The sequence below is a fragment of the Nicotiana tabacum genome, chromosome 8 (assembly GCF_000715075.1).
Source record: "Nicotiana tabacum cultivar K326 chromosome 8, ASM71507v2, whole genome shotgun sequence".
Classification (NCBI taxonomy): domain Eukaryota; kingdom Viridiplantae; phylum Streptophyta; class Magnoliopsida; order Solanales; family Solanaceae; genus Nicotiana; species Nicotiana tabacum.
The window spans coordinates 26,803,038-26,819,957 of NC_134087.1; the positions used below are offsets into that span (position 1 = coordinate 26,803,038).

Genomic DNA, 16,920 nt, shown 5'->3' on the forward strand with positions numbered 1-16,920 from the left:
ATGCAAGTAGCCCCTTGGGCAAAACATGTATCATAAATCGCCTCTCAGGCATAATATCAACAAAACCATCCCCTCGGGCTACCTCACAATCACTCATAATCAGCCCCTCGGGCATAACATAAATCAAGAACCACCCCTTCGGCAATAACATGGAATAACATCAACCCCTCAGGCTATATCACATATCACACTGGGTACCCGCGCTCACTGGAGGTGTACAGACTTCGGGAGGGGCCCCTTACGGCCTAAGCGCAATATTAAGCCATCTCATGGCATAATCAAACAGGCTCTCGGCCTCATATCAAGCCACCTCGTGGCGTAACAAATCAGGCCCTAGACCTCATAATCATAAATTGGTACCACACTGCTGCGGTGCACAGTCCGGTCCCATAATATCCTCACAACTCAAGCCCTCGGCCTCACTTAGTCAAAAATCTCTCAAGCCACTCAAGCAATAGTAACACATGATGCTCAAACCAAAATATCATTTAAAATGTCAAAAACGGAGTAAAAATGGCTGAGTTATGAAAACAGTAGATAATAGCATGACTGAGTACAAGTATAAAGTCAAAACAGTGAGGAATAATAGTAAAACAAATCCCCTAAGGGTCCAAAACAGTTGGTACGAGGCCCAAATATGGCATTCAGCCCAAAACATGATGATAGCAAACAGTTTTCAATCAAATACGCATTAAAATAGTCATTCGGGATGGACTAAGTCTCAGTCCCCAATAGTGTACGACCCCACGCACGTCATCTAGCATGTGCGTCACCTCAATATAGCACAACAATGTAAAATCCGGGGTTTCATACCCTCAGGACAATATTTACAATCATTACTTACCTCTATCCGGTCTAAACTGTAGCTCGCGGTGCCTTTGCCTCTCGAATCAGTCTCCAATTTCTCCGAATCTAACCAAAATTAGTTCCACATCATTAATACACGCTAAAGGAACAAAGCCTAAGCAAAAATAATCGAATTAACTCAAAAATCCTGAAATTGGCCAAACCCGACCCCCGGGACTGCATCTCAGAATCCGATAAAAATTACATCAATAGAATCCTCATCCTCCAAAGAGTCTATACATACCAAGAACATCAAAATCGGACCTCAAATGGCCCCTCAATTTCCCAATTTACACTCTCCAATTCAAGCCCTAATTCCTCAATTTTAGGCTTTAATTTCCATATATTTCATATTTAAACAAGTAAGAATCAACATAAGATCGAGTATTGAGTTCAAAAATCTTACCTCCAAGTGTTTCCCTTTGATTCCCTCTTCAATTCTTCTCAAAATGCTCCAAAATCGCTCAAAATGGGGAAAGTTAGACCCAAAATCGCGGACAATGGCTATTTAAACATTCTGCCCAGGACAAAAATTCCTTCTTCGCAAACGCGGTCAAAGCCTCGTGTTTTCAAAGCACAAAAAAATTCACAGCTCAATTTTGCTCTTACGTGAACGCGAACACACCCTCGCGAACGCGATGCCTTACTCAGCTTAGCCTACGCGAACGCATTACCTCAGTCGCGAATGCAATGCTCAATCAGACTCAACCTTTGCGAATGTGGGACCAACATCACGAATGCGAAAGGTAATTGATCTACCTCATTCAACGTCTCTTCACGAATGCGTGAGCCCTCTTGCAAACGTGAAGAGCAAAACTTTGCAACACTAATCTGAAGAAATCTACAACTTTCAAAACAAGAATTTGATCCGTTTAACCACCCGAAACTCACCCGAGGCCCTAGGGACCTCAACTAAACATGCCAACATATCTTATAACCTCATTCAAACTTGTTCCAACCTTTGGAACGCTCAAAAAACATCAGAACACCAAAATCACATCGGATTCAAGCTTAAGAATTCCAAGAACTTCCAAATTCTGCTTTCGATCAAAAAGTATACCAAACCTCGTCTGAATCACCTTAAATTTTGCATACACGTCACAAATGACACAATGGACCTACTCCAATTTTCGGAATTCCATTCCGACCCCTATATCAAAATCTCACCTATCAACCAGAAAATGCCAAAATTCCAATTTCGCCAATTCAAGCCTAACTCTATTCCGGACCTTCAAAACACATTCCGACCACGCTCCTAAGTCCCAAATCACCTAATGGATCTAACCAAATCATAAAAATTCCAATCCGAGGTCATCCACTAAAAAGTTAAATCTTGGTCAAACCTTTCAAATTTTAAGCTTCAAACTGAGAACTGTTCTTCAAAATTCATTCCGGTTACCCTGAAAACCAAAACCGACGATTTACATAAGTCATAATACATAACACGGGGCTAGACATGCCCGAGAACTGGTGAGCAAAGTGCAAAATCTCAAAACGACCGGTCGGGTCATTACATGACCGAAGTTTTGTGTGATAATGTGAAGTAATTCATTGGCACCAAGGTAAACAAATTTTTCGAAGATAACAAGATTAAAAAGATACTATCAACACCTTACCACCCTAGTGGGAACATACATGAGGAGTCAAAAAACAACACCATACTTCAAAACCTGAAAATGAGGTTGAGTGATGCCAAAGGGAAATGGAAAGAAATCTTGCCCGAAGTCCTATGGGGATATCGTACAACCTCGAAGTCCAGTACTGGGCCACTCCATTTTCGCTGGTCTACGGAGCCGAAGCCTTGATACCAGTCAAGGTGGGAGAGCCGAGCCTCAGATTCCAATATGCAATCGAAGAGTCAAATGGGAAAGCCATGGTCACGAGCCTAGAACTATTGGATGAAAGGCGTGAGGCAACTTTAGTCCAGTTGGCCGCCCAGAAACATCGGAGAGAAAAATACTACAACTGAAGAGCCAACCTCCGACACTTCAAGATCGGGGACTTGGTGTTGAGGAAAGTAATATTACATACTCGGAACCCAAATAAGGTAAAACTGGGATCAACCGAGAAGGACCGTATCGAGTCATCGGAATTATCGGCAAAGGTTCATACAAACTCGAAGCGGGAAACTGTGTGCAACTACCAAACAATTAGAACGTGATGCACTTAAAATAGTACTACTACTAAGGTACGATCTCAACTACTCTTTAATCATGTTATGAATCGAACTAACACTTGCAGGCAATGCTCTAGAATGGATGTGGCTATTAGGTCTGAAAGCACGTATTGCACTCTTTTTTTCTTGAATCGGTTTTGTCCCAAAATGGGGTTTTCAGCAAGATTTTTAACAAGGCAATAATAAAATGTACTAACTTAGATTCGAAGGCCAGTCTCCAAATGGATTCAACGAGCGTTCACTTTGCATCAACAATATCTGAGCCCTCTCAAGTTCGACCTCAGATATTGGGGGCCATTACCTTCGGATTAAGGTTTTCCGCAAAGGAAAATTTAGCAAAGAAAAAAGGAAAACTTTGTATGCTAGAAGCTAAGGCTCGGTGGTTAGGATTCATTATAAGGACCAAACGGTCATGTGAACCGTGCCCACATAGTCCACTTTATCTATGACATAAGCTTTTATGCATTTTCGATCATGTACTTTACACACAGAAATGAAAGAAAATTCTGCCTTACTGTTACACATTTTCTTGACTCTTAAATTTCAGATCCTAAGAACCCACGGGCTACCCCTATTCGGGGACTATCGAGCCCAAGGGCTACCCTCACTCGGGGACTGATGTCAAAAAAAAGTTCAGACAATTCGGGCTACTAAATCCAAGAGGCACCAAACTTATTAGGCAATGTCTAAATACAAAAGGCTATGCCGCCCTAAAAACAGCTCGGAGACATCCGAAGCTCGTAATCACTTTCATAAAAATTCAAAACTTGCTAAAAGGTGACACTTGGCAAATGCATCATCTAAAATCACTTAAGCATCTTGAAAAAACTTTCGGTCACATCAAGTTTTCAAAGCCTCGAACAAACAAAGTTGTATCGAAGCTAGGCTCCGTTCGAACCTCTAAAATTGAACGCCATATAACTATATTTGATTCTATGCTAAGGCATTAGAAATATTGCAAGAATAGAAATTATGAAAAGATGTTGAAAAAGTAAAGACTCGAAATTGCCAGAAAGGGAAAACTTTATATATATTCCGGAATATACTTACAAAGCTCCAATTAAAACAGCCTCTAAATAAACAAAAAATATGCATAAGACAAACACTAAAATAGTACTAAGGCATCTAAGCCTAATCTTCACTAGGGCCCAACTCGTCGCCGGAGTCGTGAGAACCTTCGGATCCCTCCGAGCCCTCAGAGCCCTCAAAGCCTTCGGCACCTTCAGGCTCTAAATCTTCTTTGCCTCGGCCTTGGATTGTTTGGCGTCCTCAATCTCAACCGACAGGTCAAAACCTCGGACGTGGATCTATTCGAGGGTCTCTTTTCAGGATAGCCGTTTCATATATTTAGCCTTTACCTTCAGGCAGACTTCAGCTGGCTCCACATCGACCTTGTATTGGGCCACTATTTCGTTGGCATCGGTGGAGGTTGTATCCAACTTGGATTTCACTTCCTCATATTCTCTACCGTGGGCATCCCGCTCTACGACAGTCATGCTCAATTGTGCTCGGAGATCATCATTCAACTGAGACCACTTGTCAGCTTTGTCCTTCACCACCCAGAGCTTGACCTCTATCGATGCCCACTTCACCTTGACAGTTTCCTTTTCCGAAGCCAGCAGATCCATTTTGCTTTTTCACCCATCGGCCATGGCTTGGACCTCTTTCATCTCGACTCAAAGTTGGTCGATCATCTGTTGTACCTACGAGGTTTTGTTATTAGTTACCACGACTAGCTCCTCGTTTTTAGCTTCAAATACCTTTACCTTTTCAACCAGGTAAGCATGTTCCTACTGCCACACCTCCTTTTTACCACCCGATGAGGGTATATAAGAGAGTTTTTCCAATTAAAGTGACATTATTCAAGATGAGATTATTTTATTTAATTTTATCAGAGTCGTCACTTGGAAAAATTTATGGTGTCCCAAGTCACAGGTTTATTTTAAAATCCTAAATTGAGGAAAATCGATTTTATTTAAATATCTGCGAACCAGAAATTCTAGATAAGGAATTCTGTTAACCCGGGAGAAGGTGTTAGGCATTCCCGGGTTCCGTGGTTCTAGCATGGTCGCTTAAACTATTAAACTTAGCCTATTATCCGATTTATTACATGTTTTAACCTATGGTGCATTTTAGCTTAGAACCGCTTTTAATTATTTTAAAAATTACTTTTAAGGAAAATTCAATGTTATTTAAAACACGTCTTAAACCACGCTTATGAAATGCATCCGCGACTCATGACACGTTCTATTTAACATTGTTGAGAAATTGAAATTGGGTTACATAAAATGTACACCCGGATTTAAAAATCACAACTACGTCATGGGAATCGTACCCATAGCTATGATTGAATTAATTAAAGAACGCGCCTAAAGCAACTACGAAAGTTTAAATCAACAACATTTATGAGGGCTATAGAGAGTTTAATTGATGGCACACCTCAATTTTTACAAGGACTGAATTAATTTCATGAGGGCCAAGGGTTTTATTTGGCATGACACACCTCAATTGATTTCAAAGGGTTTTATTATTCGAAGTTGTTATAATCGGGTCACATGAAATGCACCCCTGAATTTGGAAATTAGTATCATGACTATGTCACGAGAACCGTACCCATAATCACAATGATTTGTGGTTATATATCTATGTGACGAGTTAGACAGTTGTTGCAGATTTAAAGAATGGGTAGAGTTTATTCTACTAACAAATTAAGTTTTACATGAGATAATTCATAATTTAAAACAATACTAGAGTAGACAAAGGTTCTGACTTTGGAATTTCATTGCCACTAGTCAGAAAAAGATATTTTTCATGTGTGTTTCAAGTGCCAAATGCACATTACTATCATAAAAATAAAAGCCATGGCAATAGGCACCCATGCTCCTTCCAAAAACTTAATCAAAGAATCAGAGAAATATAAAGCCTCAATTGTCCCAAAGAATATCACAAAGCAAATTGCGAGGGGAACACTCTGGTGCCAGCACAAAACAATTACCAATGATATCAAGCAAGTGGTGACCAGCATGACAGTTATGATAGCTAAACCTGATGCGAAGGGGAAATTTTAGGGATGAGGGATATATTAGACCACTTCATAAACAAGTGGAAAACAGAATTTCTAAACAAACGAATATATGCATGCACAAGAGATGGAGAATCCATAGCAAAATTAAACATGAAAACAGGTCCAAATGATTTCAACCCAAAAGAATTTTGCTATTATTTTTGAACAAGATTAAAGCCATACCTGCAGCATTTCCCATCCTTCTGGTGTCTCTGAAACCAATAGTAACAGCCAAACATAGTAGCATTAGGGGTCATTTGGTATGAGGTATAAGAAGGTATAAGGGTGGTATAAAAATTGAATACCACCTTAATATTCTGTTTGGTTAGCAAACCAGGTATAACACCGAGATAACTTATACCTTATAGAAGGTGGGTAATTAGCACCGGTATAACTTATATTTTCTTCTTAGAAATTATGCAATTGTCATTCTTAATACAACATACCAAACAATAAATAAACAACAATCCCAACATAACTAATCCCAGCATAACTTATCCCAACATAACTTATATCGGCATAACTTATACTGGTATAAATCGCATTCGAACCAAACGACCCCTTAAGGTCCAGTTAATCTCTGGGATGTAAATCTGACCATGTATTGTTGACGATGTATGCAGTATTTTGACTCTCGGGAAGCATCCCAGCGCAGAGCATTGTTTAATAATTGAAAAGGTTCCAGTGATAATGGCTTGGCTCCCACTACTGCAGCCAGTACAACAATTACCAGAACCGGCCATCTTAATTTTTCAGGTATTGAAACGTAGAAGCCAATATGCTAGTCACTCTCCATCACATGATGTCGCGATAGATAAGCAGCTTTCCCCGTATACACAAGAATAAGTGATGGATAAACTATAGAGGTAAAAGCAATCTTTATTGAGAACTGAGAGAAGTGTCCGAGATCAGCAAACATTGCTTCTGAACCTCGTAAGCCAAAATCTTTTCAATAGAGAAGAAAAAATCCAAAGGTACAACAACACTTGATAGTGGCGAAACCAACAAAATTCACCCAAATAGAGCTTAAAAAACGTGAAAATGGAGCCCACCTACTTTGCAATAACAACAATAGCGAGTTTTAACTTTAGGCGACCGTTCCTCTCTCGTTTTTGGCGAGTTCGTCGGTGATGGAGTTTTTAGGACTGGTTTTGTCCAGCTTTCATGGTGATTAGCGAAGAAGATGAAAGCAGAAAAGGGAAGGAGAAATGGCTAGTGTTCTTGTTCTTTTGAAGAAGGAGTTCGATTATTATCTCCCTCTTTGGAGAAGAACGAAGCGCCGTTTGCTCTCTAAGGGATGGGTCTATGATCTGATGTGTATATAATTTGAAGCTTGATTTTTAGGTCTTAGCTTCTTTTATCAGATAAGGGTAAAGGGGAATGGGCTTGGGTTGAAGGATTGGACTTGGGTTAATTAATTGGGGTCAATTTGAGGATTGACCCAATTTTGAATAAACAAGACCAAACATTTTTTTTCCTATTTTCTTCTATTTATTTTTCCCTTTTTCTTTTCTTTAATTAATTAAAAACCTAAATTTAAGCTATTTTTTGTAGAAATTAAAATTCTTTATATATTAAAACAAATAATTAACTCAAAACTAAGTAAAAACACTAATTTCTAAAGACTAAAAGCTAAATATGTAAAAATGACTATTTTTTGTGATTTTTTCCTTAATAATGCAATTAACTCAATGTAATTAATTCCTACATGCAAATTGAACCTAAGATGGTATGAAATTAAATGTAACAAATTTTATGATTTTTTTTATGATTTTAAAATATTAAAAATGCATGAAATGCAACTAAATAAAGAAAAACTCCTAAAATCAATTAAAATTAATTTTGGTCTATTTTTAGGAGCTGTTTTCATATAGGGCAAAAATTAGGTGCTCACAGCTGCCCCTCTTTGCTCGAAAATATGAAGAGTTTTCGGGCAAAGATAAAGTGAGCAATTACGAGCAATTTTTGCCAGTTTGAAACTACATTTGGAAGCATTTTGAAAAAGTTTGACCGAACGTTGCTTCAGAGGTTGCCTATATATCCTTGGCTATAAAGGAATTAGGTCGGTGTAGTTCTGAAAGTTTTGGTAGCTGGGACTATCGAAGAACTGTGATTTCACTGCTGTTGCTGCTGTTTCTGTTTGCTGAGCTCCTTATTACACCAAAAAGCTAAACTAGCTAAGCCTATCAACTACAAGTTACAAGATTCCTATCTATAAACCTTCATAAACTTGATCTTGAGTCTTGGTCAGTTCTTCCCGAAGACTCTGATCTGAATCTTAATGCTCGTTAGTTGCAACTGCTGATTCCTTCTTCTTCCAGCTTTTTGGATCAAGGCGAGACTTAGAAAGCTTGTGACTTCAATCACATTTTGAGTAGTCCGCATCTTTTCTCCGCTTCTACACTTAGAATTTAACTTCTTTTCTTGTTCTTCTTTTCTTTTATTTGGGTTGAGACTTCTTCTTTTGGTCATCTCAAACCTTGCGCCTCACGGTAAAACCTGTTCAGGCACCAAAGCAAACGAACGAATAAAATTTTCTGCCCTAGTTTTCACTAGGAAAATTTCGTGAGTTATTGTAACAAAAATCTAAACTATTTCTTTATTGAAAGCAATTAAAATCGGGATTGGGTATCCTTGGGAAAAAAATTAGGGAGTGGAGCCCTATATCTATGCTAAAATCAACTAGGGAGTGGAGACCCTATATTGGAAAATGACTAGGGAGTGGAGACCCTATATCTAAAATAAAATCAACTAGGGAGTGGAGACCCTATGCTGGAAAAATGACTAGGGAGGGGAGACCCTATGTCTAAAATAAATGCAACTAGGGAGTGGAGACCCTATGTTGGAAAGACGACTAGGGAAAGGAGACTCTATGTCTAAAAATAAACTCAACTAGGGAGTGGAAATCCTATGTTGGAAAAGGCGACTAGGGAGTGTCTACCCTATGTCTAAAAATAAACTCAACTAGGGAATAAAGACCCTATGTTGGAAAAGCGACTAGGGAGTGGGGACCCTATGTCTAAAATAAACTCAACTAGGGAGTGGAGACACTATGTTGGAAAGGAGACTAGGGAGTGGAGACCATATGTCTAAAAATAAACGCAACTAGGGAGTAGAGTCCCTATGTTGGAAAAGGGACTAAGGTGTGGAGACCCTATGTCTAAAATAAACTCAACTAGGGAGTGGAGACCCTATGTTGGAAAGGCGAGTAGGGAGTGGAGACCCTATGTCTAAAAATAAACGCAACTAGGGAGTGGAGACCCTATGTTGGAAAGGCGACTAGGGAGTGGAGACCCTATGTCTAAAAATAAACTCAACTAGGGAGTGGAGACCCTATGTTGGAAAAGGGACTAGGGAGTGGAGACCCTATGTCTAAAATAAAACTCAACTAGGGAGCGAAGACCCTATGTTGGAAAGGCGACTAGGGAGTGGAGACCCTATGTCTAAAAATAAACTCAACTAGGGAGTGGATACCTTATGTTGGAAAGGCGACCAGGGAGTGGAGACCCTATGTCTAAAATAAACGCAACTAGGGAGTGGAGATCCTATGTCTAAAAATAAACGCAACTAGGGAGTGGAGACCCTATGTTAGAAAGGCGACTAGGGAGTGGGGACCCTATGTCTAAAAATAAACGCAACTAGGGAGTGGAGACCATATATTAGAAAAATGTAACTAGAGATTGGGGATCCTAGGCTACCATGTTTGAATTTTCTTCTGATCTATTTTTTTTATTTCAAAGAATGAGTGAATGCGAGAAAGAATTTGGGAGGGGACTTTCCTTTTATGGATTGTTGCTGCAGAGTTGTTTCTAGCCCTTGCGCACTTTCTCTTTGGTTGCACCTACTTCTTGCAAGGTTGCTTCGGATTGCACCTATTTCATGTTTTCAAACAAAAAATAATTGTTAGTTTGAAACGGTGGTTGGTTTTGTGGCCTTGATTGTTTCAATCACTTGATCTAGGCCCGACTTCTTTGATGAAGATCTCAATTGCAACTGCTAGTTTCCTGGGGACCGATTTCATTTCAGGCCCTGAGAATCTCTGGTTTTTTCCAGATTTTGCCATGATGGTTGGTCGGTGGAACTCAACCTTTTCGACTTTATTCTAACTTTATAGGCCTTTCACTTTTGACTTGTTGTTTCTCTTCTTCTTTTTTTCTTTTTTTTCTTTGTTTTTAACCATTCGAAGCATAAGGGAACTTTTGGCTTCTCAAACTTACTGCAACGGCTAGTTGCGTGAGACTTAACCTTTTCCAACTTTATTTCGCCTTTATAGGCCTTTCTTTTCTGGCTTCTTTCTTCCAACTTCAATTTCAGAGCATTTGGGGTACCTTCGCTTTTTCAAATATTTCCCGAGACGGTTAGCCACGTGGGACTCAACCTTTTCAACTTCCAAGAGTTTTTAATTTCAAAACATCAGCCACCATGGCCGGTCGAAGTCTCCTTGATGCCCTTGCCAAGGCTGGGTGTCTTCTTGTACATTAGCTCGTGTCAAATGAGAACCTATAAATCAGTCTTGCCATCCCTTCTTTGTCTCAGTTCTGGAATAGAGTTAGACCGAAATGGATTCAAAGAAAAATAAACAATGGACATGATGATGAATTTAAAACAAGTAGTGTCCCTTTCGGGGAAAGGAAAGAAGGACTTATCTGAGGTACATGCAGACTTCAATGAACATGACATGCCTTTTGGACTGGATGCCTGATCTGTGTAAACCGTCCGACTCTCAGAAATTCATCACAACTTTTGCCTCAAAATCGAGAAACCTTGCCAGGACTCTGTCGGTGCCAATGGCTGCGAGGATCCTCTTTTCGATCAAGGACGCCCTTTGCGGGTCTTCACAAGTTGACCTCACTCATTTCTCTTCTCACCATCGCCTTATAGTTCTCTTTGCGAGTTTTAACTAACAAGACTCTCTCATTTCAATTTCTCTGCTTACTGTCGCCTCACGGTGCCCATGTGAGTTTTCACCAATAAGACTCTCTCATTTTATTTTTCTCATTTTGATTGTATCGGATCCTAATAACTGTATTCTTCAGTCCTTGAACATTCTCACCGATTGATCGGAAGGACTTGAACAGGATTTGGGTAAATAAAAGGATTTGGATTGAATTACAACTTTAGAACCTTTTGGGCGGGATCATCGTCGAACCATTATAACATCTGCCCTAGTTTCGCTTTTTGAGGGTTTTTTATTTTAGTGTGATTGAACCCCAAAGAGAGGCTGCCTACGTATCCTTTCGGAATCAAGTTGAACGTAGTTCAGGGAACTTTGTTTTGGATTTTCTGTTTTGTTTTGTTTTCTCTTTCTTTTCTTTCTTTTTTCATTTTTCATTTCTTGTTAACATTTTCTTCCCCCCCTTTTTTGTATTCTTCTTTTTCTTCTCTTTTCATTTTTTTTTATTTTCTCAATTCAATTTTTTTTTATTTTTTTTTTCAATGACACTTTCAGGTTCCCAAGAGGGTAATCAAAGAAGAGTAACCGGCTCAAATGGTTCCTAATCGAAGAATATTAATACTACATGGAGGATCAATCAGAGTATCTTTTGATTGCATTTGCATTGACAATTATTTCAGGGATATTTCCTTCGATGTTCCAAGTACAACGCACTCTTTTGGCAATACTCTTGTTGCAATGTATGGACCTTTCCAATCCGGGAACCAATTTTCCTTCAGTTGTTCCAACTCTTTGTTTTATTTTTCTTAAACTTTATCTTCATTGCGATCTAATCCTTGATTCATTATTTTGAGGTCTGACAACTTTCAGGATCTGGGCATGAAGTCCGCAAACATGTCATGTTATTGAAATCTGCATTTAACAGAACTAAAAAGAGAAAAATGACAAAATTAAGAAAAGAGACATTCCTAGACAATGAAATATTAATTTCATTTGATTTTTGATTTTTGATTTTTTTCTTTCTTTTTTTTTTTCAATTTTTTGAAGATAGAAGGGTTTACATCACAAAGTAAGACAATAAGGTAAAACATCCGATCACACCCTGAGATAATCCAGACGCAGAAAGAATAGCAAGACTGGCTACTAAGACTCCCGTCTGATGGCGAGCTTTCATGTTTGGCGACCATTTTTTGGCTTTTCTTCTGTCTCGGCAATGGCTGCAACGACCTTCAGTGCCGGATCAAATTCCTCAGCTTCACAAATCATTCCGACTATTGGCCCGATGTTCTAGGCAGGCAACAAATTGTTCATCACATCAGGAGCTTCTTCATCCCGAAAAATGATTCTTTCAGCATCAATCAAATCTTCAACTGCCCTTTAGAGGGTCCAACAGTCCTCCGTATTGTGTCCCACTACTCCAGAATGGTATTCACATCTAGCATCATCTCGGTGCGAGGGGGACTCGGGGTTTGGCCGGTTCGGGGCCACTGACTGCAATAGATCTAGCCTGATTATCTTTTGGAACAAGCTTGAATACGATTCACCAATAGGAGTGAACTGATTCTTTCTGAAAGGCTCTCTTGGGCGAGGATTGTATTGGGGATCATTTGGTTGAGGATTATATGGAGCTTGGTAAGGATGGGCATTTCTAAGAGGTGGAGCTCGGTTTTGTGTATAATGTTGTGGCTGCGCGTAAGATTGTGCGCTCATCACCGCATAGGGAGGCGATGCCATGACATAAGCATCACCTTGAAGGGGATAATAGTGTGGTGGGACCATAGGAGGCATATATGATTGGCTGAATGACCTGCGGGCCCCCTCGAGCTTGAAACCATCATGGCTCCTTCTTCTATCCCGTTTCCATTTATCAAATTCTCTAAACCATTTTGAACATCTGGTGATGTGGCTTTAAAAGCAACATGACTCAATATTCGACCCGTTTTTAGCCCATTTTCTACCATCTCCCCAATTTTGATGGCCTCAGCAAACGGCTTTCCCATGGCTAACATCATGTTCTGGAAGTAGTCCGCCTCTTGGGCCTGTAGAAAGACCGTGACCATTTTAATTTCATCCATTGAAGGCTTTACCTTGGCAGCTTGCTCACGCCATTTGACAGCATATTTGTGGAAGCTTTCCGTGATTTTCTTTTTCAAATTGGACAAAGAGTTTCTTTCGGGAGTGATTTCCACATTATACTGGAACTGGCGGACAAAATCTCGGGCCATATCATCCCACACGTGCCAATAGGTAATTTCTTGATCCGTATACCACTCAGAAGCGATTCCGGTGAGGCTTTCCCCAAAATAGGCCATTAGCAGCTCCTCTTTCCCACGAGTGCCTCTCAACTGGTTACAGTATCGTTTCAAGTGAGCGACTGGGTCTCCATGACCGTCGTACTTTTCAAATTTTGGCATCTTGAAGCCAGCTGGCAAGTGGACATGGGAAAACACATAGAGGTCAGAGTATGAGACACTCTTTCGGCCACTCAGACCTTGCATGTTTTTCAGGCTTTGTTCTAGGCTCTTCATCTTCCGAGCCATCTCCTCTTGCTTGGGATTTTTAACAACCTTTTCTTGCTCCCTCGAGAGATCATATTGCGGAGGTTGAATGAAAGAGTACGGGGTCATATATGTTATTTTTTATTGAAGTTGTGGACCCTGAAAGGTGAACATTGGAGGCTCAACATACGGCCGTGGTAAAGTTGGTTGTGTTCTGGTGCCGACTGGTGCTGTAGAGAACAATATTGGAGGTGCCCAGGAAACTGGCTCCTGAGGGCGAACCACAGAATGCATGCCAGGATCATTGAATGACATTGGAGGGTGCCCGCATGGGATGAGCAGGTTGCGCACAAGGGCGTTGGTAACCTCACTTGACCTGGGGATTAACTCAGGGAACCCATAGATTGCACTTGGCGGTACCCTACCATTAGACCAGGCATCCCACATTTCCAATATGCGGAGACACAACATCTTATTCTCTTCAGCAGCTGCTGATTCTAGCTGCAGAATAGCCGATGCCGGGCTATTTTCAGGACGGATGATTGGTAGATTGCTTGCGGAGGCCATCTGTGCCTTTGGATCTTGCGAAGGAGGGGAGGCTAGACTACCAACAAAACCAACCACAAAAACCTGGCCAGTTTGCACACCCAACAACCTTGTTAGTTTTGAGACGCTTAACAGATAGGAAATCGCACGTTTGGATGCAATGCACCTAAACAGTTAAATGTTTCTACCATGTGTTTGAACGGTTGCATGTTTCATCCCGGCCTTAGTTAACCCTTTCAGTATGTACCCCTTTTCTTCATTTCTGCCTTTCTTTAATCACTCTTGATTTTTTCCATCTCGCTTTTGTTGCTCTTTTATTTTTGGCACTCTCTTTTTCTCTTTTGTTTGTCACTCTTTTATTTCTTGTCGCTCTCTTTTTTTTTTCTTTTTTTTCACTCTTTTCTTTCTTTTTCACTCAATTTTTTCAGTTTATTTTATCACTCAACTAATTTTATAGCTATGATTGAATCCGATGGGGATTGCCTACGTATCATGACGCCGCATGAATCAGATCTTGCGTAGTTCGGGAAGATCGAAAATGGAGTAAATAAACTAACTTTTTTTGGTTGGAATTTTTGAAAGAAATGCTTTAAAAGAAAAAAGGAAATATTTTTTTTATTTTTGATTTTGATTGATTTTTTGTTTATTGAAAGAAAGACTTCTAAAATTCCTTTTCTTTTGATTGGAACTTTGGAAATTTTAAAAGTAAAAAGAAAATATTTTTGTTTGAATTTTCATTTGTTTTCTCTATTTCTAAAGAAGAAAGAAAATATTTTTGGATTTTGGATGTTGCCTCTTCATTTTCGAAAGAGGGACTTTTAAGAAAATATTTTGAATTTTTGAGCTTTTATTTATTTACAAAAGTACTTCTAAAGAAAAGCAAAAAAATTTTGGACTTCAAATTTTCAATTTTTTTTTCTTTTTTTGAAATAAAGATTTTTAAATAAGGAAATAATTTTTTTTCATTCATGTTTTTGAATTTTTTGAGAAAAATACTTCAAAATAAAGGAAACCCGTATTTTGGATTTTGATTGATTTTTTCTTTTTTCATATGAAAGATTTCAGAAAGAAGGAAACTATTTTTTTGAGTTTAAAATATTTTTTTTTGAATTTTCTAAGGAAATGCTTCTAAGGAAGGAATTAAAGGAAATTATTTTTTGGATTTTTTTTAAAAAAATTGGGGCTGGAACCGATGAGGTTTGCCTACGTATCTCACATCCGATGAGAATCAAACCCGCGTAGTTCGGTCAGTTTTGACGGAACAAGGGAAACATGGCACTTGAAATTTGGCTCATTTTGAAATGATTTTTCTTTTTTCAGAATTTCGGCAAAGTTTCAGAATTTTCTAAATACCTACCTCTCACTTGTTTTTTGATTTTCTTTTTTTTTTCTCTTTTGATTTTCTTTCCCTATTCTAAAAGCCGGTCAACATGCAAGCCGAAACAAACAGATGCGCAAGTAGCATGTAAGATACATCAGGATGATCTTTTTAATTTGGGTACACCTGTCTTAGACGGACCAACTCCTGTGTTGAGTCCCCAAAGTCAAATGCACGTGATGCAAACAAACGTTCCTACTGGGGATACGACATGGGGTTATGTTATTCTAGGTTTAAAAACCTGGGTGTATTGTTCTAAACCTGGCTTACCCAAGGGGACAGCTCGAGCTGGGGGGAGGGGGGCAGCGTACCAGGAATACATAAGCTTTACCGGCTTTGCAACTTGTCCGAACCTCGTTCTAAAATTGGGATATGACTCTAATAGAAAAGAAGTTATACGAAGTGCACACTTCCCAGATGATTTAGATGACTTAGAGAGAAGAGGAGTTCGTAACAATTTATACGCAGTTCAATCAATATCAAATCGGTAAAAAGCGACATTTAGCACATTAGGCTCAAACATGTAAAAATCAGATAAAAACAAGCCAACTATAACAGTTATTCTAAGCTCGAATTCTTGAACCCTGAACTAGAGATTCTGGGTTATGATCCCCAGCAGAGTCGCCAGAGCTGTCACACCTCCTTTTTATACCCCGAGATGGTATATAGGGGAGTTTTTCCAATTAAAGTGACATTATTCGAGATGAGATTATTTTATTTAATTTTATCAGAGTCGCCACTTGGAATAGTTATTTTGGTGTCCCAAGTCACCAGTTTATTTTAAATCCCAAATTGAGAAAATTTTGACTTTATTTTAAAAGTCTGCGAACCAGAAATTCTAAGTAAGGAATTATGTTAACCCGGGAGAAGGTGTTAGGCATTCCCGGGTTCCGTGGTTCTAGCACGGTTGCTTAAACTATTAATATTGGCCTATTATCTGATTTACTACATGTTTTAAACCTATTGTGTATTTTTGAACTTTATAACCGCTTTTAATTATTTTAAAACACTTTTAGGCAGATTCAATGCTATTTAAAACACGTCTTAAACCATGCTACATGAAATGCACCTGCGGTTCACGACACGTTCTATTTAACATTGTTGAGAATTAAAATTGGGTCACATGAAATGTACACCCGGATTTTATAATTAAAAATCACAACTATGTTACGGGAACCATACCCGTAGCTATGATGAATTATTTAAATAACGCGCCTAAAACAACTACGAGAGTTTAAATCAACAACATTTATGAGGGCCATGGAAAGTTTAATTGATGGCACACCTCAATTTTTACAAGGACTGAATTAATTTCATAAGGGCCAAGGGGTTTTGTTTGGCATGGCACACCTTAATTGATTTCAAAGGGTTTTATTATTTGAAGTTGTTATAATCGGGTCATATGAAATGCACCCCTGAATTTGGGAATTAGGTATTAAGACTATGTAACGGGAATCGTACCCATAGTCACGATGATTTGTGGTTATATATCTATGTGATGAGTTAGACAGTTGTTGC

General features: G+C 39.1%; 1 protein-coding gene across 9 annotated transcripts in view; it reads right to left on the minus strand.

Annotated features, from left to right (window-relative positions):
* The window catches only part of LOC107830447 (potassium transporter 6), a 32,393-nt gene that overhangs the window by 14,071 nt on the left and 1,402 nt on the right, over nt 1-16,920 (minus strand). For 3 of the 9 annotated variants that reach the window (XM_075219129.1, XM_075219128.1, XM_016657992.2), the window contains exon 2: nt 6,270-6,298. The exons of 1 other annotated variant lie outside the window; for it this stretch is intronic. In XM_075219129.1, coding sequence (XP_075075230.1) covers nt 6,270-6,298 — 29 coding nt within the window. Of the gene's footprint in view, nt 1-844; nt 913-2,189; nt 2,247-5,781; nt 6,068-6,269; nt 6,299-6,468; nt 8,586-16,920 lie in introns of those variants that run through there. 5 more of the 9 variants (XM_075219130.1, XM_075219131.1, XM_075219127.1 and 2 more) reach the window with 5 other exon arrangements.